Raw genomic sequence first — 25833 nt, 5'->3', positions numbered from 1 at the left:
ATACACATAAATGTATAGTTTGTTAATGGTTTCATGGAACTAAGCAATATTTTACTTCCTTCGGTAATATTTGTTTCAAATAAAACAATTACTTTTGTGCCTACCGATTTCACAAGCCACTCCACTCCATTCCATTAAATGTGTTTTAAATTATTTTAAATGTCTTCATGAAAAACAACAAGCCAACCAGAACGAACCCTTGCTCTGCTGTATTCTTTGAAGAAAAGATTGCTACCTGTAATAATACTTGTTTTTAAGAATATTGGTTTTAAAGTCATTTAACTAAAAGCCAGAATGGATATCTTGAGATAATACTGAAAAGCTTGGTGGTCTATGTTAAATTTATAGATTATAACTGGGAGATGCTTAAAATTAAAATATTGCCAAACTTAAAATATCAAATTCTACACAGCCAAAGTACTTAATGCAATTGTATTAAATTATGACTTACATGAAATTTAATTAAGGATGGGCACCTACCTTTTTAATTGTTTTTGTCTGTACCAAAGCGAGTTCTCTGTTCTCATCCGCAACGTACAATGAAAGTTTCACATACGGATCACTGTAAGAAAATATTTCAGGATTTAGAGGGATGATACCTTTCATTTAAAAAAAAGTTCAAAAAGAAAGTAGACAAAACCTAAATGAAAATGCAAATAGCAGTTAATGGCCCAGCTTATGTAAATTCTACAATCTAGACAGTCACATTTTTAACATGCCCACTACGGAAATTACACAGTAACATTTTCAACATGCCAACTAAGGAAATACACAAGAAAAGTTTCTATTAACAAGAGTCAATGATGCTTATTTAAAAGCAAAATTACCACGAAAACACATGAAACATACACTAACTTTTGATCTTTCCCATTAATTCAAAAGAACGAATCTGCCATATTTCTTTTCCTAAACAGATTCTGAAAAGATTACAAGAAAGATTATTAAAATGGCATATGAAATTTTCTCAGACTAGCAAAACCTAGCAAAAAAAGTTAGTTTGCATCTGATTTATATTCTGATTTCCACTATATAGGTAAAAATGATTGTTCCTTTAATAAAGGTACAACAGGCATTGATCATCTAAACCAACACCTATCATTTTCCAGATTCAAACAAAAACTCAAAACTGAAAGAAGAGTCCAGGAAATCAAAAGAGATTTGCCCAATGTTGTAGATTTCAGTAAAGCCTAGATTAACTGAACACTTTTAGCAAAAAGTATATTAAAAGGACTATTTACGGTAGACTTTCTCCTAAGAGTCTAATTAAGTCCAGTCACATGTTCTGAAAGTCTTACGCTGGGATAGCTCAAATCTAGTCAAGCCATCTACCACTCTTTAAACGTTCAAAACCCAGGTTCTTCTGTTTCACACTGGAGGTCCTGAAAATCATAGATATGGCTCTCATGCATTCAATCCCCAAATTTCCACGCTTCTAATGACATGCAACATGATTTCTATCCAATTTGAAAATAATCCTTTAGTGGCTATGCCATGACTATTAACCCTTACCTTGCAACTTCTAGGATCTTTCCAAAGATTACCTAGAGCATCATAAAATACTTTAGATTGATTTTTATTCAATACCTCAATAAATATGCCATGAAATCCTTTAAAGAGAGAGGTGTCATATAATTAAGTTTGGTAATAATAGGACTCCATATCCAAAACAGAAATCAAAAGTCAGTGACTGTTGGTAGATATAGTATTTATTACCCATAAAACGCATCTTAATGGAAGCTACAACAAATCTCTTGCAAACAAATAAAATAAAATAAAAACCAGCAACAGAATCTGCTTGGTTATATTGTTATCAGTAAGTATGGTTAACATTCTAGTTTAGAAGATGGTATTAGTCATCCTTTGCCTCTTATCCATCAACGATAGATTTATTTGATTAAAGAACATCAAACCCAATGTACCTAGTTCTCCTTATCTGGACACCGTCAGCCTCAGAATAAAGATGACTCGAGAGCTAGAACCCAATCTAGGCCTCAATTCCCCAAGAGCACCTTCCTAATTAGGACCGTGGTCTGGTGATGAATCAGGAAGCAATTTCTAAGGTCGAGGCTCTCAGGCTTTAGCTTACCAGAACTGCTGGAGGGGAGGGGGTAGCAGAAACATGGATCGCTGGGCCCCCCTTCCAAAGACCCCTCCAAAGATCTGGTTAGTCTGAAGTGGGACCCTAGAATTTCTATTTCTAATAAAGTCCAAGGGATGCTGATACTCTTCATCTAGGAACCACACGCTGAAAACCGCTGTTCCAGGTAGTATTAGAAAAGACTATTTTTTTACCTATAGAAGCTGATTTTCTATTTCCAGCCACCAAGCTATTGCTAAAAAAAGCTCAAGGAAGGTCTGATATCTCTGTTATCTCAAAAACAGGCTCTGAGTCTGCCATGAAGATGAATGTGTGCCCACGCACACACACAATCCCAGACCATAGAGAACACCGTCAACACTGCTGACTCCCTCTCTTGTTTTCACGGCCCTTGGCTACCACGACTGCTGCCTGTTACCTAACTGCAGTAAGGACTTGAGCATTCACTTGAACGACGTGCACACTCTTCTACTAATCATTTATTTGCTCTGGTTTGAATCCCCCCAAATAGTTCACAGTAAGTAACGGGCGCAGTTGGGAATTGAGAGTGTGTTCTCTGAGTGGGACAAGGTCTTCCAGCTGTGACAAGAAGACCCGTCTATCCATGTCCCGAGTGCTCATCCAGGTTGAGGTAGGTACTAGGGTGTCGGGATGAAAGAGCAACCAGGAAGCTCCCCGGAAGAGAGTGCTGCACGAAGAGAGAGTCACAAGTGTGGGAATTGGTAACAAGAGATGTTTAAGGGGAGGGAGCACAGGGTACAGGAAGAGCCAAGTTCAAGGCTAAGCACAGTCACCCACACTGGCTCCAGGTTCTTCCTCCCTTTCTGATGGTACATCATACCCTTCATAGCAACAGACATTTAATGAGCACCAACTACCTTCCGAAGACTCTGCTAGGAGCAGACAGGAGTGAACAACAAAAAATGATTAAAACAACGAAGGTCATTAACGGGCATTTACGCGTGGCCCTCAGCTGAGTGAGGATGACGGCGCTTTCCCATTTCAGCAAGGTGAACGGTACTAGAGCACAGAGCTGCGATATGGGACGGGGCATCGAGCGTCAGCACATGAGCAGGAAGACGCCAGAGCAGCCTGAACAGTAATCGATACCACCTCAACTGTGAGCACGAACGGCACCAGTGCCACCATTACAGCCGCCAGTCCCACAAGCCAAGCACGTCACCATCAAGCACCCCCGTCTGTGCTGTCGCACGCGAGACGTGCGCGGTATCTCATCGGATCCCCGGTGCAAGCTTATTACGTTGTCACGTTTCCCAGGTAAGAAAAGGAGACGGAGAAATCAAGCTTGCCCGAAGTTACAGAGTAAGCAGGGGAGAGTGGGAAGGGAGGCAAGTCGTCTGCTCCAGAATCCGCCTCTCCGGGTGCGTGCTACGCAGCCCTGCGGCAGTCCGCTGTTGCTGACCACCAACAGAGCCGGCCGGGAGGCACGTCTAGGGGCAGGAGTTCCTCAAAGTCTGCCAAGTTGGAAAACATTTTGTACTGTGACTGCTACGACGACCTAATTTTTATCTTTGCTGTTGTCGTGCCTGGTGGAAGATCAAGACGCCCGGGGCCGAGTGTCTACTTTGGGGAAGGCCACACCTGGAGATCTTATCTGCTTCTCAACACCCCCAAATAACCAGCTGGGTACCTTGGACAAGTCACTTTAACGCGGCTGAGCCTCAGTTTTCGTTATCTCCAAAATAAAGGGGTTGGACTCAATCAGGGGTTTGCAAACTGCAGACTCTATCTACAGAGCCTTAGTTTTTGCATAACCCTCTCAGGATAACTACAGGCTACCAGTTCTGCCATAATCTGTTTTCTCTATTGGGCTTCCAAGTTAGAATTTTTTTGGACAGGGTCCTGTAATTTTTTAAAAAAAGTTTTAAACTATTGGACTGCATGATCTCTTTTAGTTAGAATATTCTGAATCTCAGAACAATTCAAACTCACTTCTCGTCACTCGGTATAACTACAGCCCATCCCATCCTAAGTAAACACAGCTAGATACAGGAGGAATAGGGAATAAAGCCTGAATCTCTACTAAGAGGTTTTATCAGAGCATAAAGGGTGAAGCCCACAGTTTTGAGTTCAAGAAATCACTCTCGATCAACACCGGGCTGAATCTTCCGGAACATGTTACCAGCTTCTAGCCAATCTACCTGCTGGGTATCAAAAACATATTACCTAAGCAACAAGCACAACACAAGAGGCATGTGTAGGTGTATGTTTGTGCATGTGAGTCCAGGGCAAGGGAATGAAGGCCATCCGGGGTTCAAACAACACCTGAGTGTTTGAGAAGAAGCTGGTGGTGACGTCTGCTGTCCCTGGACGGCCTTCATTTCTGAACGTGACGTTCTGCAGGAGTGGAGAGAGGAAGAATTCCATTTCCAGAGTCTTTTTCACACCTGACTCCACATAAGCCCTCCAGTAAGGACAGCAGTTCTGGAAGACTCTCTGCCCTCTGAAGTTCTACCTCCATATATTCCCTACCTTTGCGACAAAAGGCTAATTGAGTCTGGAGGTCAAGGCTTAGTTAAGACTTACTTCTCCATCAGGACGTTTAGGAAAGACACCCCAGCAGCTCATCAGAAGCTACCATTAAGAGGCGTAGATATGGGGTATAGGTTTAGGGGTAGAGAGCTCTGGTTTTCATGTGACTACTTATATATGCTGGTAGATGATTTTGTTGTTGGAGGTAACCATCAATACATACGACTTTGAGAAGAACAAAACAGGGGTGCCTGGGTGTGGTTCAGTCGGTTGAGCATCCGACTATTGATTTCAGGTCAGGTCATGATCTTGAGGTTCGTGAGTTCGAGCCCCATGTTAGGGCTCCGTGCTGACAGCACAGAGCCTGCTTGGGATTCTCTCTCCCCCTCTGCCCATGCCCTACTGATGCTCTCTCAAAATAAACAAACTTAACACACACACACACACACACACACACACACACACACACACACACACACACTCTCTCTCTCACACACCAGAATAGGTAGGACATGGAAGGAAACAGGCAGGAGGACCATCCCTCCCTCCTCTGATGGTGCTTCTTCTCCTGATGCCCTTGACCATTTCCACTGGAGTCTCAAATCTCAGCTGCATCAACTGAGTGACCTTCAGACAGTCACTTGACCACTCTTAACTTCAGACTGTTCACGCATGAAATGGGAACAGTTCAGAGGGTTATATTAGTATTAGCACACTCAGCACCAGGCACACAGTGTAAGTGCCTTACCAGCGACAGCCATTCTAATCCTGAATCCGTGCTTTGCTTTCCTCTCTCGTGAGACTTCTGAGGTTCTCTGTTGCTCTTTCCGACCCCCCACTTCTGCTGTGATTGCTGATTTGACGGGCCACTGACTACCTCCTAGTGCAAACTGGGGGCTGGCCAACCCTGACATACCAGGTTCCATGCCTCCTCATTATCCTACTGCGGGGTAGCCCCACGGGCATCTGGGTGGGGACAATCAAACTGCTCATCACAGTTACGGCAAAGCTCAGAAGTCACTCCTGGCAACTAGTTACTATCCTGGTGGCTGATGTTTAGGACAACTCAGGGCCAGCATGAACATTACTCTCCGAGAAGCTCAATCCTTGTGGACTAGGAGAGAGATTCCATTTCACAAACCTTTGGCCTTCTCTGCACAGTAAAGTAGTTTAGGTACCACGTTCTTTCTTTTCAGCCTTTAAAAGGAGATGACAAACTGATAGGATTTAAACATCCTCTTTTACTGAGTGACTACTCTATTCCCAGGCAAGGAGACAAGCAATGAATATGAAAGACACCGTCCCTGCCCCCATCTGAACCGGACACAGAGAATTAAAGCAATGACTCAGACAGGGTGTGCCAGGTACCCAGGAATACAACACTCCACAGCAGTGGTTCCTGACCTTGTGCTCACCAGGGTTACCTGTCGTCGGGTGCCTGTCCTCATTCCAAGCCGCCCAGATCAAAATTTCTGGGGTTGAGACTTGGGATTCTGCATTTATCAGATGTCCCGCATGATTTCCGCGCATTGGTCAATGTTGTCGCCCCTCCCAGAGGGGCATCTGAGGCCAAGAAGGGGAAGAGCATAACCAAGGGTCCAGTGGCAGGCTGGAGCCGGGGGCGGGGGGGGGGGGGGGGGGGGGGGGGAGGGGCGGCAGCTGGAGAGTGCGCCCTGGCTCAAACCACAAGGAGCCTTGTATGCAACTAAAGAGCTGGCCACTGCCACTAGGGGTCAATCCTGGCTCCCCTTACTTGTAGCTCTAGGACTGCTGAAAGCTTATATAGCCTCTTTGTGCCTCAGTTTCACCATTTACCTAATGGGGATAATAGCAGTACTTGCTTTTATTACAAGGAGGCTGTCAGTAAGATTAAAACGGCAATGACACCTGCCATGTAGGAAGCACTCCACACACGTTAGCTGCCTCTGCCATGACGTCACTATTAGCATTGAGTTGCTGAAAGGGAAGATTCTCGATCAGACTCATGACAAGGAGGTAAAGCAGCAGCGGGCACACCAGCTGGAAGGCTTCTGCACGAAGGACTGACAAAGGTCTAAACACAGCAAGCAGCAAGGACCAAAAACAAAGGACACGGAGCAGCCGGGAGGCGTGCTCCAAAAGCCGGGGTGGTCACTGAAAGCGGCGAGGAGGTCAGTTGAGGAGGGTTGCCAACTTCTAACTTACGGGCCTGGGTGACCGTGCGTAGTCTCAGGCTACAGACCAGTACTGGGGCTTTAATCCCTTACTGGGCCAGCAACATCACCCACCGAGGAGGGGTATGCACCCGCTGACAAGGCAGCTCTACCCTTTGGAGAGAAGCCCATGAATTCCAAGGCACCACCTATGACCTTGGCTTTATAACCAAGGTCTTTCACACAGCTCTTGAAATTTTAGGCCATCACACAAGAGGCCCTGAATCTTTTGCTTCCTGCCCATGATGGTGCATTTGTGCTTAGGTCTGCAAGGGCTTATCAAACACTAGGGTCTGTCCTCAGAATCCTAAGGATTTAATGTTATTTACGTGAGGAGTCTGAAAGTTAGAACTGGCCTCCCGAGGTCCATGTCTGAATTGGGCAAACCACAAAATGCATCTGAAGGCTCTCAGGTTCTTCTGTATTTTTCACAGTATGTAAATTTCAGAAGAGAAAATGAGCCGGGAGAGTCCGGCTGCTCACTCACCAATAAGACCCCTCACATGTGCACAGATGATTTTCGAGGGAAAAAACTGAAAGGTGTTATCACCGTGTCTTGCACGAATCAGATACCAGAAACTGCATGAAATCAAAGGCTAGAAGATAGATCCTGTGAACTGGAATGAAATCTTTAGGAGTCTAACAAAAGCCGAGGTGCTCGACCAAAAAATTCACGAGCACCTGCTCTCTCCCGAGAAGTCACTAAAACACCTTGGTCGAAAAGCCCATCCTGATTTTGCAAAACTGCTGAGCACAGAGCATTTAAATTGTTGTCCCATTCGCCCCCAGCACGGAGCCCAGCACTGAAAATTCTGTTTCCCCTCTCCTTGGGTCTCTTTTCCACTACTCTTTAAGGGACAGGAATTCAGAGACGGGTCTCATTCCACCTTCGTCACCATTAGGCAAAAACAAAACAAAACACTTATCCCAGCGAGGACAAGCCCGTTTCTCAGGGAGAGATGAAAATAAGACCACCTGGGTTTGCCTACTGCTCAACCTTTAGAGCGACCACGAGCGAGGACAGTTAGTCTGAGGCAACATTAATGGAGCGATGCGTGGCCCTCTCCATCTGCGGACTCACATGTTCCATAACAAACAAGAATGTGTAAAGGCTAATCCTTTTGCACAGATTATTTACTTATTTTTGTCAGACTAAACAGTCTTTGTGGAGATCCATACGTTTTAAAGGAGGCAGGGCAGTGAGGAGGAGAAGGGGCAGGAGGGCAGGGTTGCTCCACTGGGCAGAACATTCAAGATGGAATACGTTCGGGCTGCAGCCAGGTTGGAATGGCATGGCCTCTTCCCCCAGCTATAAAAGTGTCCTTCTAAGATACTTGGATATCAGAGGAGTAACGAGAAAGGTCTTCATTTTTCAACCATTTTTCCCTCCTAAGGGAACACCGAACTGTAACCTAAAGGAAGCAAGAATTCTGTCCTGTAACAAAGAGGTTAAGTTCATTGAGGTCATGCTCCATATGCGACTGGGACAGCCTGTGCAAGGGTTGTGTCTATTTTCCCTAACAGCCAAGAACAGAGGTCTCGAGTAGCACATTATATCGTGCCATTCACCATATTTGTTTGGACTCCCTGAGGCATCTGACAGAGACTTAGCTGACCCAGAGAAAGTCTCATTGGAAAACCTATTTGCTGAAGATTTTCCTCATTCTTTTCCCCTGCTACTATTACAGCCAGTGTTGCATAAATTACTGACATCTACAATCAAGAAACAGCACAAGATAAGGAAAGATATTACCTAGAAAGTGTGAGAGAGCAAAACACAGGAATTTAGCAATACTATTGAAACTGAAGATTTTACTCTAACAAATTGCCAGAGATGCAAAAAAGGGAGCACTTTCTGAAGAGGCAGACATCTTAATGTTCTACTACTGGAAAGAAATTCTTACAAGGTTTCTGGAAAGCAACATGGCAGCAGGTATCCAGTACCAAGAGTTGACGCCTTTGATTCAACTTATTTCTAAGGATTAATCCCAAAGAAATAACCGGACATGCAAGCAAATACTGACGTGCAAAAGATACTCACTACAGCATCATGTATAAAAAGAAATTAGAAGCAAACTTTCAGCCCAATAGGGAAGTGATTCAATAAATTATGGTGTAATCATGTGCAAGCATATGAAACCATGAAAATCATGTCTCAAATAATGTTTTTAAAGTTTATTTATTTTGAGAGAGAGAGAGAGAGAGAGAGAGCGAGAGCACGCAAGACAGAAAGAGAGAACGAGGTGGGGGGGGGGGGGCAGAATGAGAGGGAGTCAGAGGATCCGAAGCTGATCTGTGCTATCAGCACAGAGCCCGATGCTGGTCTTGAACTCAAGAACCATGAGATCATGACCTGAGTGGAAGTCAGACGCTTAACTGACTGAGCCACCCAGGTGCCCCTCAAATATTTTTAAATGGGAGAAAATAATCATAGTCTAACACTAAGGAATAAGCAGGACCTAAAAACGTGGCTAATTCTACATACACATACAAACAAAGTAATGGAGGGGTCCCTGGGTGGCTCAGTCGGCTGAGCATCCGACTTCGGCTCAGGTCGTAATCTCACGGTTTGTGGGTTCAATCCCATGTCGGGCTCTGTGCTGACAGCTTAGAGCCTGGAGCTTGCTTGAGATTCTGTGTGTGTCTCTCTCTCTCCCTCTCTGCCCCTTCCCTGCTCGTGCTCGGTCTCTGTGTCTCTCAAAAATAAATGTTAAAAAAAAAGTAATAGAGAAAACCATAGCTAAAGTTAATAGCTGTTCTCTCTAGATAAGTTTATGAATTATGCTGATTTTCTTCTTCATAGTTTTTTTCTGAATTTTCTACTGTGAGCAAGTACTATTTTTATAAATGCAAAAAAGTTATGAAAATACCAATAACAGTTACACATATGCTTCAACCATAACAAACTCTTTGACGAGGCAGTGAAACCTGTAATTTCATTGCTAGTCTACATTTCAGTAAAAACCCAAAAGGGCTTCAAAAAGATTTTTTTTCTACCCAGAAAATTGCCTTAAATGGATGACTACTGAAGATTCTTGAAAGAATACGCATATACGTTCCAGTCTTTGAGACTTAATGAAAGGCATGAAAGGTACTTTGAAATACATCACTCGTTACCAGTAATGGCAATGACTTACTCTGTACGTTCTTTCAACAAATACAAGACAGCAGTGGGGCAGTTTAGAGACCAATGAATTCTTATGTTGGCTCAAGGCAGGTTAAGAGAGGCATTACAATTTTACAGCTCAGGCATATTCTGTGAAACCGCTGAAAAAGAATACGCTTTTCAATGCTTTAGTTGTGATTTTGTGGTTGGGAGCGACGAGGGACTTCACCCTATGCTACAACCTTTCCCATCTCCTAAGCCTTGAAATTGCTAGTCGGGACTGACTCTTGGTCCCATGCCATCTACAACCAGTCGTGGGGGCGGGGGGCGGGTGTCTCAGATTGGGGTCCCCGAGAATCCTGAAAGCCTACAAGGGTCGGGGGGTGTAACTGCAGGCCCAGCTGTCTACCTCTAACACATATACACATAATTTGTTGACATCTCTGTAGACATGGAACAGCTCCTGAAAACATTTAAAAGAGTTTGTTTAAAAAAAACACACAAAACCAACTATTTAAAACCAATGTTTTCTTACGTTCTAAGAGTATGACTATTGTTCACTGCATATAGTCACCAGAAAAAAAAGTTTCACCTATAAATTGTAAATCTTCATACAGTAGCCTTTGTCTCCAGCATACTCTATTATGTACTTTCCCCACATACAGGCAACTATCAAAGGTTAAGAAAACACTTCCTTCTAGTAAAGCTTTAACAGAGTGGAGAGCAGCTCACAAAGCCATAAAGGAGGGACAACAAAAACAGCTCCCTTTTCAGAACCTGTCTAGTAAATGATTTAATTCCTCAAATAGTCACTGAGTGTCCACCATATGCAAAGGACTATGCAATGGAGGAGGTCAAAGAAATGGGGGGCAGGGGAACAGAGACAAAGAGTCACAGAGGGGATGAGGTAGTCTCAAAGAGGTAGTCTACCCCTCCCCTCCACAGAAAACAAAGTCAGACAAGAAGGAAGGCACATACTGCAAATGCTGCCTTTATGAAGTTGGCCGTGCATATTAAGAACTCAAAGAAGTGGGGCCCCTGGGTGGCTCAGTTGGTTGGGTGTCCGACTTCAGCTCAGGTCATGATCTCACGGTTTGTGGGTTCGAGCCCCACATCAGGCTCTGTGCTGACAGCTCAGAGCCTGGAGTCTGTTTCGGATTCTGTGTATGTCTCTGTCTGTCTCTCTCTCTCTCTCTCTGCCCCTCCCTGGCTCGCACTGTCTCTCTCTCAAAAACAAAGAAACATTTAAAAAAAAAAAAAAGAACTCAAAGAAGCTGTACGTTTTTATGATTATTCTAAGACAATCAGAAATGCAGGGAATATCTTATGAACAGAGGCAATAACTTCCGGTATCATTTATCAAGTACTTCCTGGATGAATGGCCTTGTATTTTGTGTCTTATGTATATACCATCTCTAATCCCTGAAACAGTCCTGGCAAGGAGGATGTTAGTAACCCCATTTCATGAATGAGGAGAAGACATCCTTATATATATATATATATATATATATATATATATATATATATATACACACACACACACACACACACACACAAACACACACATATATATGTACATATGAAATGCTATGGAGCCATTAAGACGGTATTAATGAACTTGATTTAGTTGCCTGTGCTTTGTCTAAAAATAAAGTTAAAATTGTATATCATCACAACTATAAACGCAAATATAGCTACGGCATTATAAATATACCAAACTATAAAATAGTATTTATTACTATATTAAGGAGACCGTGAGGGATTTTTTTTTCCTTCCTCTCATTTCTCCATAAAGTCCAAATAGCAGAGCTATGTTACTGTTCAGTTGGGATGCCGAGACTGGAGGTCACAGCCAGTCCCAGAGTGGCCACCGCCATCCCACCACCCCCACCCCCGCTCCAGAAATGGTCCCAAATGGCAGCAACTAGAAAATTCAAGTTAAAAATATCATGTGTGTGCCGATAAAGTAGGTATAGAGGCATTTATGGCTTTCGCCTCAATCCCTGATTTAACAGCCACCTTCCTTTTTAAGCAACAGAGTAAAGACGTCTCAAAGGGCCTTGAAAGAAAGGTCTGGAACACCGTAAGTGGAGTAAAAGGGACTATCTTAATTCCCATAGTATCTATGCTCAGTGTCCTGTTGGAGAAGTCTGCTTCATCGTCATCGTACCAGCACGCGTCTTCCTGTGGGGCCCATGCCAGTGAAGCAATGTGTAATGACTAGGTCACAGCACCTTTGTGTTATCTCTTTAGGAGGGTCTTAAAATCCGCTCTGCCAAAGGCCTCAACTGTTAGCCCCCATGCGCATCTAAGGGAGGGAGCAATTCAAATGTGTGCTTTTGAGAGACATTACCCATTTTCCCAACTGATGAGCTAAGACTTCGCACAAGAATCTATCTTCTGAAAAAGTAATTCAGGAATGCGGGGGCACAGGCACCTCCTCACATGCAGGGAGCATTCCGCAACCTAAGAGTGTTTGGAAAGTTGAGGGGGCTTACCGCCTAATGTAAGTGAATATCCCACAATAAACCATCTAGAGATCAAAAGATCTGCACTTCTCAGACTAGAAATGGACCAACAAAATTAAAACTCCTCTGACCGTCCTCAAGTAGTACAGTAGTATTGTCTTTCTTTTTTTTTTTTTAATGTGTATTTATTTTGAGAGAGAGAGAGAAAGAGAGACAGGGAGCAGGGGAGGGGCAGAGAGGGATGGAGAGAATCACAAGCAGGCTCCCAGACAGCATGGAGCCCGACATGTGGCTCAATTCCATGAACCACAAGATCATGTGACCTGAGCCGAAATCAAGTCAGACGCTCAACCCACTGAGCCACCCAGGCGCTCCGATGTTGTCTCTTGATAAGCAATGACATTATGAAAATCTTCAGCCAAACAAGACCATTATATCGAACATAATTACAATTATCACTAATTTCAAGTGGCCATGACAGTTCAGAGGTATTTTTAATCATTGTCTTCAACCTTCATAACTAGTCACGTTTGTAACCTCTCCAGGACTAGCCCGGCATAAAGCAGTAGACAATAACCCAAACATACAGGGGCCCTAATTTTGAGGATCCGGGGTAACTGTAACCATAGAGTACGCACACTAAAAATACGTAACTCGGGTTCGCTTTGTATAAACTTTAAATACTCCTCAGATGCTCTGGCTGAATACAAAACTATGAACTATGTAATGAATCATCTCCCCATTCCTCCCCTCCCCTGCCCCCAGCCCACCGTCTCAGATATGGTTCCATGAACAAAAATTCTATCTGGAAAACACATTTTTTTTACCTGAGCACCCATTTTTAAAAACGCATGCGCACACGCAAAAAGCCCTACTACTGTTATTTAAGAGAGTCTATGGTCTTTATCGTTAAATTATCTGTGGCATCTAATTCATTTAAAAAAAAACCCAGGAGAATGTCCATGCGTAATAAACCCATAGCCTCGCTATAGAAACACACTTTCAAATTTACCAGTGAAATTCTGTCATTATCAGTCTTCACCGATCTTAAAGATTTAAGTAGCTATTCTATGTATTTAACTGAGTAATCAGCATAACCCCAAAGCCATACGTTTTCAAAGACCAATTTATCTCTACCATGCTTGCGTATTCACTGACCACACGCTCCATAGAATTCATTCCTGCCTGCCAAAGTGTTATCAACTCTAAATGTTTATGTAGATAAATATACCTTTGTTTTGCACAAAGGGCAATGAGCTTCCAGAACTCCAAAGAAGAAAAATAGACAGGAATTCCAAGTAGTTCAGGCAGAAACTCTCTGGGCGGGGCAAACATGTTAATAACAGGTGCATAAATGGCTATCAAGAAAGAGTGCAATCCACCAGGCTCTCCCACGTAGCAACAGAGAGGAGAGCCATATCCTCTCCCCAGTACCTTCCTCCAGGCTCCCGCTGACAGAATCCTGAGCTGGCTGAAAATAGGCTTCAATCTTGCAAGTCCTTTGGATCCTCAGTGATCGTGGGCCTAAATGCTAAATCATCCCCCAAGAAGTTCTTTGAAAACCATACAGTCTGACTCTTAGGATTTAAGCACCGTTTATAGTCTAGTAGAAATAGAAATGCGCTCCATCTATCAACCGTCCAGGCCAGAGAAGGCAATCTATGTGGGGCACCACGTCACCACATAAGAACCCCTGTGGCACAGAGGATACCGCTCTGACAAAAAAATTAGGAAGTTGGTGAGATTTATCAAGGAAACCTTCTAACATTCCCCACGTGTGCTGCCCATCCTGTCACAAGATGGCTCCCCCTCCCCGCACCCCCCTCCCCGTCTACACTTCACCTTTGTCCAGGTACCTACTTCGATCTTGCTCTCACTTGGCAGTCCCTATACTCTGATGGTGTCTGCCCTCTGTAAACATTAACCAGAGCAACTGAGAATACGTACACGTGCCCTGTCTGCCGTACGTGCACCATGAAGAAGACTCAAAGGCAGATGGGTCTGTTCTCTAGCACACAGCATCACCACACTGGCTGTGACCTGGGGATTAGAAATTCCTAGAGCAGAGATTCTCAAACCATGGCGGCCATCGGAATCACCCGGAGGGCTGACAAAAACACAGGCTGGTGGGCCCCCGTCCGAGTTGCCAATTCTGACCCAAGGTAGAACAGGATGATACTCTGCATCTCTAAAATTTGCTCATCTGGGCACCACACTTTGGGAACCACGGAGACTCCACTTTTCCTCTTTGTTTCTCCAGGATCCAGCAGCACAATGGGTCCATTCAACTCAGTTTTTCCCTTCCCACTATCCAATCACCCGTAGAGGGTGGGAAGAGGGTACAGCCTCACCTCTACTGGATGCCAAGGTCTTTGACACCCGACCGTGCCCTTGTTTACTGGGGTGTAGGAAGGGCAATCTACAAGGCCTACCTGTCATTTTCATTAACCAGCCAGTACTGCTTTTTGTTTATTTTAGAGCAAAGGTGAGTGGGTTCTTGCCTGTTTAAAAACACACCATTGTCTAATGAGAACACAGTTACAAGTACCCTGGAATAACACAAGCCTGTCAGGCATTATGTTCTAAAGGAAATAAGGCAGGGGAATCTGAGAGGTGATGCTTCGGTCAGCCTCTCTGGTCTTACATGAGGCAGGTAGGATGCAGACACCTGCTCATCTACTTCTCTCATGGTTCGAAAGAAAAATCAATCCAACTCAAACTTCAAATGAAGACTAAAGATACATTCTCTTTTTTTTTATACATTAGTTCCCTTTACCCCCAAATGTATCTAGTAGCCTTAAAACACAGGTGCACAGACACGGAACGGCACTGAAATCAGCCAGTGTGGGACCAGACTTCCAGTGTCATCACTCTTCAGGAACATTGAGGTCAACTCCTTGGCTAATCCCACCTGTGTCTTTGTGCTCGTGAAGGAACACCGCTGGTCCAACAGAGGAACTTGGAACTCAAAGCCAAAGCAGAATCAACACTGAGCCGTGCCAACCTGGGAAAGACAGCCAATTCTCAAGTAGAGAACTACTCAGGGAGCTCGGCCTTTATTAACTAAACAGAGGAAAGGATACTTTTAATGAACTCGGGAGAGCGTTGGCTCCCACAGCACAGCTGGGCTACGCCTCTGCTGTCATGGTCACCGCACGCTTCGGGACACTGGCACTGAAGGGGACACACGGAGACAGGTGTTCAGCACCCCTCTGGCCGCCACAGAGATGGTCACGGCCGAGACCCCCCGTGGTCTCAGGAACAAAGGTCGGGCAGAGGGAGGTGCCGTGTGGACCGGTAAACGGCGGGTCTGCTGAGAGCAAGCCTCGGGCAAACAGGGAAGCGTGTGGGGAGAAGGGGGACCCGAAGCCAGCTGTGTATTCTGCTCAATGGGTCCTAGGCACAGAAACACTAACCTCTCTACCCCGGAGCATTTACTCTGTGCCCAGCACTTTCTGCATGATCTTTCCTTTAACCTACTTAGTAAGAGTGTAGACTTCTCAGGGTGGGAGTGACCGCAGTCCCGGTCGTACCTCAGGAGCTAACCCTAAGTGCAGCTCTCGCTACAAGAATCTTTCTTCTCGCACGCAAGACTCTCTGAGAAAAGGGGTTCCTCCGTCCCTTGAGGTTAGCAGGAGACGTGGAAGCTTCTGAAGTCTCAACAAGCAGCCCCAAGAGTGGTGCCCCTTGAGTGACATAGCTGCCAGGGATGGGGAGCACCAGGAAAGCCCTGAGGCTGAGGTCTTGAACTTGGCACACACCTGAACACAGAAAGAAGGGAGTAGGTCATCTCGAACTATTCCCTGGGTTATAGGCTAAATCGTGCCCCACCCCCACTCCCACGACAAAAGACAGGTAAGTTGAAGTATCCCAGTATCTCAGAATGCGACCTTATTATGAAAGAGGGTCTTGGAGCACCTGGCTGGCTCCATCGGTTAAGCGTCCGACTTCAACTCAGGTCGTGATCTTGCGGTTTGTGAGTTCGAGCCCCGCATCGGGCTCTGTGCTGACAGCTCAGAGCCTGGAGCCTGCTTCGGATTCTGTGTCTCCCTCCCTCTCTGCCCCTCCCCTGCTCGTGCTCTGTCTCTCTCAAAAAAGGAATAAAATGAAAAAATTAAAAAGGGCCTTTACAGAAGTAATCCAGTTAATATGAGGTCATCAGGGTGGATCCTAATCCAACAGGATAGAGTCCTAGTTAAGAGAAGATTTGCACAGATGTGCACGTAGGAAGACGATGTGAAGACACACAGGGACAGGGGGACGCAGCTACAGGCTGAGACATCCTGAAGATCACCAGCCAACTCCAGAACGGAGAGGAGGCACGGAATGAGGTTCCCCCAAGAGCCCCCAGAGGGAGCACGGCTCTGCTGACACCCGGATTTCTGGCTTGCAGCCTCCAGGACTGTGAGACAATGCATGTCTAGGTTTTAAGCCACCCAGTCTGTGGTTCTTTATTACAGCCCTAGGAAGTCACCACTCCCTTAAAGCCGGTCTTTATCAACAACACTAGGAGCCGAATGTGTTCCAGAACGCTCACTCCTTTCTCGTTTTAGAAAGATGACTCTATTTGAATTCTGACCTAACGTTCCCAGGAGGGGCTTGGGGCAAGCCCCACAATCAAATGTTAGATCTGTGCAGTATGTATGAATAGTTCTATCGAGTGTTCTACATAAACACCAGTAACACTCAAATCTGCTCAGGTCTGGCGTTGTCATCAAATGAGTTTCCTACAAACTTACAAAAATGTTCCAAGTTGCCAGGGCTTTTTGGGTTTTGGAATTGCAGGTAAGAGATTATGGGCCTGGGGCGCGTGGGTGGCTCTGGCAGTTGAGCCACCGACTTCGGCTCAGGTCATGATCTCACTGCTCTGAGTTCGAGCCCTGGGTCGGGCTCTGTGCTGACAACTCAGAGCCTGGAGCCTGCTTCCGATTCAGTGTCTCCCTCTCTCTCTGTCTTCCTCCACTTGCGCTCTCTCAATCTCTCACACAAAAATAATTTTTAAAAATTTAAAAATAAAAAAGATTACGGGCCTGTACCAAGTTGTAGAACATTTAAAATACATGCCCTTTAAAAAAACAATTTTTTTAATGGTTTTTTTATTTTTGAGGGAAAGAGACAGAGTACAAGCAGGGGAGGGACAGAGAAAGTGGGAGACACAGAATCCGAAGCAGCTCCAGGCTCCGAGCTGTCAGCACAGAGCCCGACGTGGGGCTCGAACTCACAAACCAGGAGATCATGACCTGAGCCAAAGTCGGGCGCTCAACCGACTGAGCCACCCAGGCGCCCCAAAAATACATGTACTTTTAATGCCACCCTGCCAATCACGTTCAGACTGCTCACCAAAACACAGCTGCCTGTGAAATCCTGCAATCCAAGGAAACAAAAGTATGCCCTCAACTCTTAAATACTAATAATCTGCAAAGTCATTTTTAAAAAGTTTTCTCTCCAAGGCTAGTACGCATGTAAACAAACCACTAGACATTTGGCCTGTCCATTACGCTGAGTTCTGCACTGTATCACCACACGGCCTTTCAAAGAGTTTGAAAAGAGAGGCAAAACAATGATGCTTCATGGCATTATCACAGGAAGAAAAACAAGTATCAATAGAAAGAGGGCCAGATGATGATAATGCCTCACGCCCCCCAACGCTAGCAAGAGAGAGGAGTGTCACAAAGCACACGGTTTCTTCCCCCGGTTATGCGATAAATATATAGCCGATACTCACACTTGGACCCCCTGGGCCCATGAGTTGTCAAGAAGAAAGGGAGTTTATAGAAGAAACGACGCCTTCCTGGTGTTCAGACATCTTAAAATCCTCCCTTAAGTCACCGTGTCAGGGGAGACTGGGTATCTATCGAAGGACTTCTAAAGAGAGCCTAGGGTACGTTCTAGAACAGTTAACAGGTATTGGTCCTACCTACACCACCATATGTCACAGAGGTGTGTGTTTGAGCGTTACGGTTTATACCTCTAGATGACTTTGTCGTACAGATGTTTCCCCTTGTCCCTGGGACCCTGAAGTAGGGTTAAATAATCATGGGGGGGAGAGCACACAGAACAAAGAGCGCCTTTCCATGAGAACTGTAGTAGTCGGAACCTCTATTACGCTCAGATAGGACATGGGATCCTTGTTTTACTTTATGCTTAAGAATTTCTATCAGGCAGTTAAGTGCAGAATCTAATGAAACCACTTGTCCCCACCATCCATACCTGTTTGATTCCCTAAATAGGCCGCTCTACTATCTTCCAAGTTTTCAGCCCCCTTACCCTTGGAGCACGCTCACTTATGGGTGACCATGCGTTCTCCCCTCCGAGGGAAACCCAGGTCGTCAGCACTGCCTCTCCCTCCTCTTCCCAGAACAAACCACCCTAGACCAACCAGCCTCTCCATGCTCTACATTCCTGCAATCGTGCCTGTTTAGACCTTCGCCCCTGAAATACGTGGCCTTCCTGTATCGTTTGTCCTTTCCCAAGTGTGCCTTAATTCTCTTTTACTATTTGCACTTCTCGCTTAAGACCACTACCTACGTTTTAGGCTTGTCTGCATTTTCCACCTAACGTCCCACAGAACAAATCCCTCAGTAAATATTTCTCGGTTGCTCGACTGCCTACCCCCTCGTTATTGAGAGGCTCACTTCGTCCCAGGGTCACACATTCGCAAACGCGGTCTTGCCTGAGTCGCCAAAACATGGATTTCTCAGTTTGTCTCATACTTGATCATGATCAACTGCATACAGAATGTAGTTTCCATGTAAATCTCCTCTTCTTTACTTTCTTCCCTTTTTCACAAAGTGGGAGCCACGAGGTCATTCCCTAGAGTGCCCTCAGTTAGAGGCTCAAACACATTCAAAGAAACAACAAAATGGAGGGAAAAAAGTTTCAGTCAACCTCATTTCAGCAATCATGTTAACCGGTAGCAAACACGAACATCATGAGCGACTTTTGATCAACTAAACATAAAAACGTTGAACAACTAACTTACGGCATCAACACACACTTGTAAGAAAAACTTAAATATTGAAATCTAAGAGGACACAGAAATACCAATGTTTGAGGAGCAAGTTAGGGAGAAACAACAAACGAGTTAACTCCAGTAACCTTGATTAGATTGTTGACAATTACCAACTGGAAAGGGAGGTATTAAGAAATGTGTCACTAGTTCCCTATGTGCCATTATAAATTTTTATTCCAATTGTGTCATTTTTCATGCCTTTGTAGTGTGTCGCAGATTTTTACCCAATCCTAAAAAGGTTTGCTTTTTGAAACAGAGATGTGTACTGGGGTGCCTGGGTGGCTCGGTCGGTTGGGTTTCCGACTTTGGCTCAGGTCATGATCACGTGGTTCGTGAGTTCGAGCCCTGCATCAGGCTCTGTGCTGACAGCTCAGCACAGATTTAATTTAAAAAAAAAATTAAAAAAAGAAATGAAGATGTGTAAGACTCCATATAGATGAGAATATCCACACACCAAACTGCCCTTACAAAAGGCACATGTTGAGAAAACATTCATTGCAATTAACCTCAAATTTTTATGCAGCTGATGTGGACTGAGATACCATGAAACAGCGATCACACGAAAATAAAATCCAGTATATGCCATTTGTGGATGTAGCAGGTGTCGCCACAAAACAAGACCCGATCTGTCCCTTCACTGAGTCACTAGGGGACAAAGTATGCGAGGTTACCCCTAGCAAGGTGAACACACATATGACTTCCCCATTCTGCAGGAATAATATTCAGGAACTATATTGAAAAAAGCAGCTGGAAACCTTGGCAATTAACGTAAAGATAACAGCATGACTCCGTGTGAGTGAACACAAAACCCTAGCCAGCCACATGCAATCTAAATTTGAGAAACGGACTGTGTGGGGATAACTATGTATTCTAGCCAAATATCAATTATTAGCCACTAATTAGATTTATGCTCTGTATTCTGTAGTCCATAATTTTTGAGGACCTAAGGCTTGAGCAGTAGGCAAACAAATGACGAAATCTTCTGGCCATCCAAGCTCAGTGATTAAAAACACCTCCAGGATGAAATTCACTGCAAGCCCCAACCTCCTCTCCTCATCTTGTTAATGCAGCCGAATATTAACTCCATCACCCAAGTCCAACTCGTAGCAATCACCCAGCCTGAATCCGTTCTTTGTAACCTACAAGGCGAAGTCCGGAGAATGCACGGTCTGCCTGGCTCTGGTGCCTGCCTGTGCGATGCCATCACCCATGTGCCTTACACACTTGGCCAAAGGGGACGATTTTCAGTTCTCCAAACATACCATGTTTTCCCCTCTGCTAGAAATGCCCTGCGCCCACCTTGCCTGCACGTGACCCTTATTCAACCTTAAAGGTCAGCTCAACTGTCTCTGAGAACACTGCCTAACCCCAAACCCCACTCCTGTCAGGAGAAGTCAATCAGTATAGCAATCATTTACTTACATGTCCGTTTTTGCTACTGGTCTGGAAAATCCTTTCTAACAAGCCATCCACGTCTCGGTCACTCACTTGTGTACAGAACATTCCAGTTACACATAGGTCTGCAGTAAGTAATTGCTTCATAGGGTATCATGATGGCCCAAGAGCAGGTTAGGCATATGAGGTACTTGGGATAAATCTCAAGCTATCTGGTAGGCAGATCCTGGAAGATATCCATGACCATATCGTGGAACATGAAAAGCTCACAGGCTGAGCAACAGCTATCTCTAGCATTCTAAAGTCAAAGACTGCTAAAATAGGAATAAACTGGATGGAGGCAAAACAGCCTCATTTGCAATTCCTTGGTTATTTTTCTTCAGTCATGACTGAAAACAAAGAAATTCACTGGTAATGGAGAAGCCAAAAGGGAAGGATAATCTGCTCTTAGGGAGTTTGAACAAGAGGTAATTAATAAAGGATTAAGGCGAAGCAAAGCCACACAGGAACACGTAACTGCAGCACGCTGAACAATGAAAACCAGAGTGGCAATTAGATAGGAAACACCCTCAATGGGTAAAAACGTTTGCTTCATCGGTGAGGAGCTGTGCGGAGCGTCACAGAGCTATTCCTCTGTGGATATACCTCTCTGTGCAACAGAAGCTGGGAGGCTCAACTCTGACCCTTAGCAAAAAGCATGTAAGAAAGTCTCCCATTAGACTCTCCTCTTGAAGGAATGAGAGCCACCCAGCGAACCCCGTTACGCTAATGCAGGAAGGTGGGGCGAGATGACCTACAGACAACTCACTTCAAAGTATCAACAGCTCAGAAGAAACCACAGCCTCTAACAGACCAAAGTCAGGACTGGGAAAAGCCCATGGGGAGGCTCCTTTCACAGACCCTCCCCATTCCTTCATTCAACCAATTTTCACTGAATACCGACCATATGGTCTAGGCACCTCAGAGACCCCTGGGAAGAAACACTTAGAGTTCCCTCCCTCTGTGGAATTTACACTCAGGCAGGTGGAGATAGTTGGTAAATACAATAAAAAATACAACAGGGGCGCCTGGGTGGCTCAGTCGGTTGAGCGCCCGACTTCGGCTCAGGTCATGATCTCGCGGTCCGTGAGTTCGAGCCCCACGTCGGGCTCTGTGCTGACAGCTCAGAGCCTGGAGCCTGTTTCGGATTCCATGTCTCCCCCTCTCTCTGCCCCTCCCCTGCTCATGCTTGGTCTCTGTCTCAAAAATAAATAAAAACATTAAAAAAAATTTTTTAAATAAAAAATACAATAATAAAATAAGTAAATTAAAAAATAAAATAAATAAAGTAAAATAAAATAAAATAAAATAATAGCAAAGAAGAACGTGGCAGAAGATAACACACTTCAGAGAAAGGACTGATGCTGGGGCCTTTCGGAAAAGGTGATTTTGATTGAACGGTCACTTGAAGGAAATGAGAAATCATTAACTGGAGGTAGCGGGGCAGACCCTCACAGAAATCGAACAGTTGTACACTTGACAAAGATAGGGTAACACAGCAACGCAATGAAGGGCGTAAGCTCAGCAGGAGGGCACAGCCGGCCGCCTTCCAGTTCTGCCACTTGCAACTGGAAATCATTAGATGCCACGGTCTCTAGCAGCTAACATCCGTCAGTGGCCAGGCTTCCACACCCCCTGCCCTTAGCTCTTGGTCAGCTGCTGTCGTCCTCATCAGCGTGCAGACCGCAGGAGGTCCCCAGGGCTTCCCCTCCAAGCACAGCACAGGAACTCACACAGCCCGGAAACCGTAGCAACTCGGGACGTGTTGCCTCATGCTCCACGATGCTGGCTTATGAACTTCGGAAGTATGGACCACGCTCGGCAAGTGCCCTGCTCTGCACGTGGTCACATTCCTCTTCCCTCTCAGTATTTGGCCTCAAGTTTGCAAACGGTGACAGCTTACAAGGTTTGGTTCCCTAAGTCGCTATCATAAATCCCGACTTGAGAAAAAAAAAAGTTATTGGAGGTCACCTGGCAACTCCACTTGGCAAATGACAAAACCTGTGTCGTGTCAATGATACAGCAAGCCACGAGTTCAACCCAGGCAACCTAGGCTGCCCCACCTATTATAAGAATAATTCATTCTTAAGGCTCCACAGATGTGGGTATCCCTCATTTCCAATCAGACCAGATGATACTTAAATATGTTTGACAGGTAGAAATCTTTTTCCAGGAAGTATCTGTTCACTTTGCTCTAGGATGAATGACTGCTTACTCTTCTAGGCACAATAATGTATACTTTTCCACGCAAAGGACGTCTGAAAGGACTTTTAAAGGAACCACTACCCTAGAGCTGGCCACAGCTTCCACACTCACCCAAACCAGACCTACTGGAAAGCGTCAAGAGCTCCCATGCAAAAGAAAAACAGATCACCCATCCGTATAATGGTCACTCCCTCCTCCTGATTTCATTTCTTTAAAGACACTCACACTGCCTCCAATTACAGGATCTGTTCACCTGGTTTTGGGTCTCCCCCACCAGGCGGTAGGTCTCCAAGGGGAGTGGAAGGGCCAGGTGACCGACCGCACAGGGCTGTGCAGCCTGCCCAGCACCTAGAACCAAAGCATCCCCTCAGGTGCTCAGGGCGTATTTGTTGAGTAAATAAGTTTCACCTAAACCCCGGGGGGCCATTCAGACTTTTAACTGGCGCAGGCTCAATTTGGGAACATTTCATTTTGTTCTCTGCCCACACATCTCCCCTCCCTTAGAAAAAAAGCAGCAGAGCCAAATATAGATGTGCCCAAGCACAACAAAAGGGCAATTCAATGATGACGCAGGTAGCACCTAGGATTAGCCCAGGGCCTGCTGCTCGAGGCAGGTGACAGGTGACAGGTGATGAGGCCGGAGGCTCCTGCCCAGGGAGGGGAGGGGGCTGCAGGCTCGGAATCTCACTGCTGAGTCTGTGGGTCTCATTCCTCAACAGGTTATTGATAAAGCGAGATGCTGGCTTTGTCATCAACACTCCCCCATCCTACGTCATGCTAAGAATCAAATTTAAATAGCAGTATCCCTGCAGAAGGAGTGATCTGTCATCTGGGAGTTGCAGCTCCTTGGCAGGTGACAGGGCCTCCGCGCCTCATCATGTTCCCTCTCCCTCTCTCTGACACGCACACCTCTCTGCTTTACATAACCTTTCTAGCCATTGAGTCAAAGAATTGAAGAGAAATCTTTTATTTTTTTTTTTTTTAAACCAGCTAACATGATTAGGGGACGTGTTTTCCTGGTCTCATTAATCTTACAGATCAATTAAGTCTTAATCGTCTTTGATTGCCATCTTCACTCAGCCCAGGGCGTAACGGCTGTTAAAGTCTATTTATAAAATACATCAAGTGAAAACAATAATGGGGGTGGGAATGAACCTTGAAAAAGTGTTAACGCAGCAAAAACTGCCAACTGTAGGGCGGAAAAAGGAGTACCTCTCAGTATGCAGCACAAAGACACTTAGTAAGTATTTGGTAACTGACAGACGGAAAGAATACGAGGAACCATTTTAAGGTAACGAACAAGACGTTACACCTGTGCTAAATGGCCATGTCAAAGAGTTCAAATAGTCACACAAATAGACCAGACGCGACAGTGTCCAAAGAGAACACACCTCTTTCAGATACACTGCTTGCTGATGAACACAGATACAAACCTCAACACAAAAGGGCAACAAGGGAGAAGAATATATTAAAATACCTTGAGGCCACCACCCCATTCCCTTTAACGAAGCTAGGAATCTCACGGAGTCGCTTAGCATGGCAGATCTTGGCCGGAATGAACTCCCGGACCTTGTTAATGGAGCCGAGGGTTCAAACCCCCGCACTGGCACATGCTCCTGGAGATCACAACGTCGGGACTCCACATGGCCTCGGCTGCAGAATCTATGCCCAAACGCCCCAATAACGTGACGGGGTTTCCAGGCACTGGCCTGAGTCACAGGTGGTTTACCTGCATGTGATCCCTTGCCTACAGCAGGCCCCGTGAGTAACAGTGACACGAGCAGGATGGCCCACATCACTGCAAGTCGTGCTTTTGTACGTACTCCTAGGAAGCTCCGTCCACCCAACTCAGATCTCTCATCTGCGTTTCCACCTAGTGTGAAATGACACTGTTAACTGCCTCTGGGGTGTGATGGTATGTCACAGGTCTCACGGGCCGTTCCAAAAATGTCCATGGAGGCCTCTGTGCTCTAGAAGAACATCAATCCTTTGTTTTCGGGGATGATGCCCGTCAGGCGTTGGTTTTTATTTTATTTTACTTTTTTTAAAGTCAAGTACCATTAACACACATTATATTAGTTTCAGGTGTATGACATAAGAATTCAACAATTCTATACATTACTCAGGGCTCATCACAGTAAGTGTCCTCTCAGGAGGTGGAATTTGCACTTTTCTCCCAGCAGCTACCTCTGAGATGAATAAGCAAGGCACAAGTCCCAGCTGAGAGTGCACACAGCCCGTGGTTACCTGAAAAGATCTTAGGATTATTTGGGCTGATCCAGTTTTGGCAACAACAGCAGGGCAGGGCGAGTTTTCTAAAAGATCCAGAACCTCCGGCTTTTGCAGGAGTCGGAAATAAAGTCCCCTTTGATTTCAGGGGGGCAGCTAGCTGGCAGTCTCCCCCAGGCCCGACCTGGTGGGCAGGTGGGCAGGATTGCATAGGGAGCTACCTGTGCTCCCGAGAAAACCAGGCCAAGCACACAGGGAGCGCAAATATTTACAGGAGGTCAAGGTGTGCCAAGTGACTCTCTTTGGAATTCTGAGCCACTGAGAACATAGTTAAGGTATATTCTGGAAACACCTGAGAATGTGTGCTGCTGCCATCACCCCAAAGGTGAATGACCTCAGAAGTCTCTGGGATCCCAGGGGTGAGATTAGCTGGCTAGCTCTGAGCTGACATACAGAATCGGGCATCCTCTACATTGCTAGGACATTAAATCATTGCTAGCTAAGGCAAAACACCCAAGGAGGGAAATCACGAGGAAGGAAAAGATTTCGGCCAAGGTGGAGGAAATTACATGTAAATGACCTGAAAGTTGATTTGG

General features: G+C 45.3%; 1 protein-coding gene across 3 annotated transcripts in view; it reads right to left on the bottom strand.

Annotated features, from left to right (window-relative positions):
• The window catches only part of NEDD4L (NEDD4 like E3 ubiquitin protein ligase), a 341173-nt gene that overhangs the window by 156287 nt on the left and 159053 nt on the right, over nt 1-25833 (bottom strand). For all 3 annotated transcript variants that reach the window (XM_042962037.1, XM_007080469.3, XM_015536836.2), the window contains one exon: nt 481-562. In XM_042962037.1, coding sequence (XP_042817971.1) covers nt 481-562 — 82 coding nt within the window. The remainder of the gene's footprint in view (nt 1-480; nt 563-25833) is intronic.

The sequence above is a fragment of the Panthera tigris genome, chromosome D3 (genome assembly GCF_018350195.1).
Source record: "Panthera tigris isolate Pti1 chromosome D3, P.tigris_Pti1_mat1.1, whole genome shotgun sequence".
Lineage (NCBI taxonomy): Eukaryota > Metazoa > Chordata > Mammalia > Carnivora > Felidae > Panthera > Panthera tigris.
The sequence above is the reverse complement of the archived record's forward strand: the minus strand, read 5'-3'. Positions and strand labels throughout refer to the sequence as shown.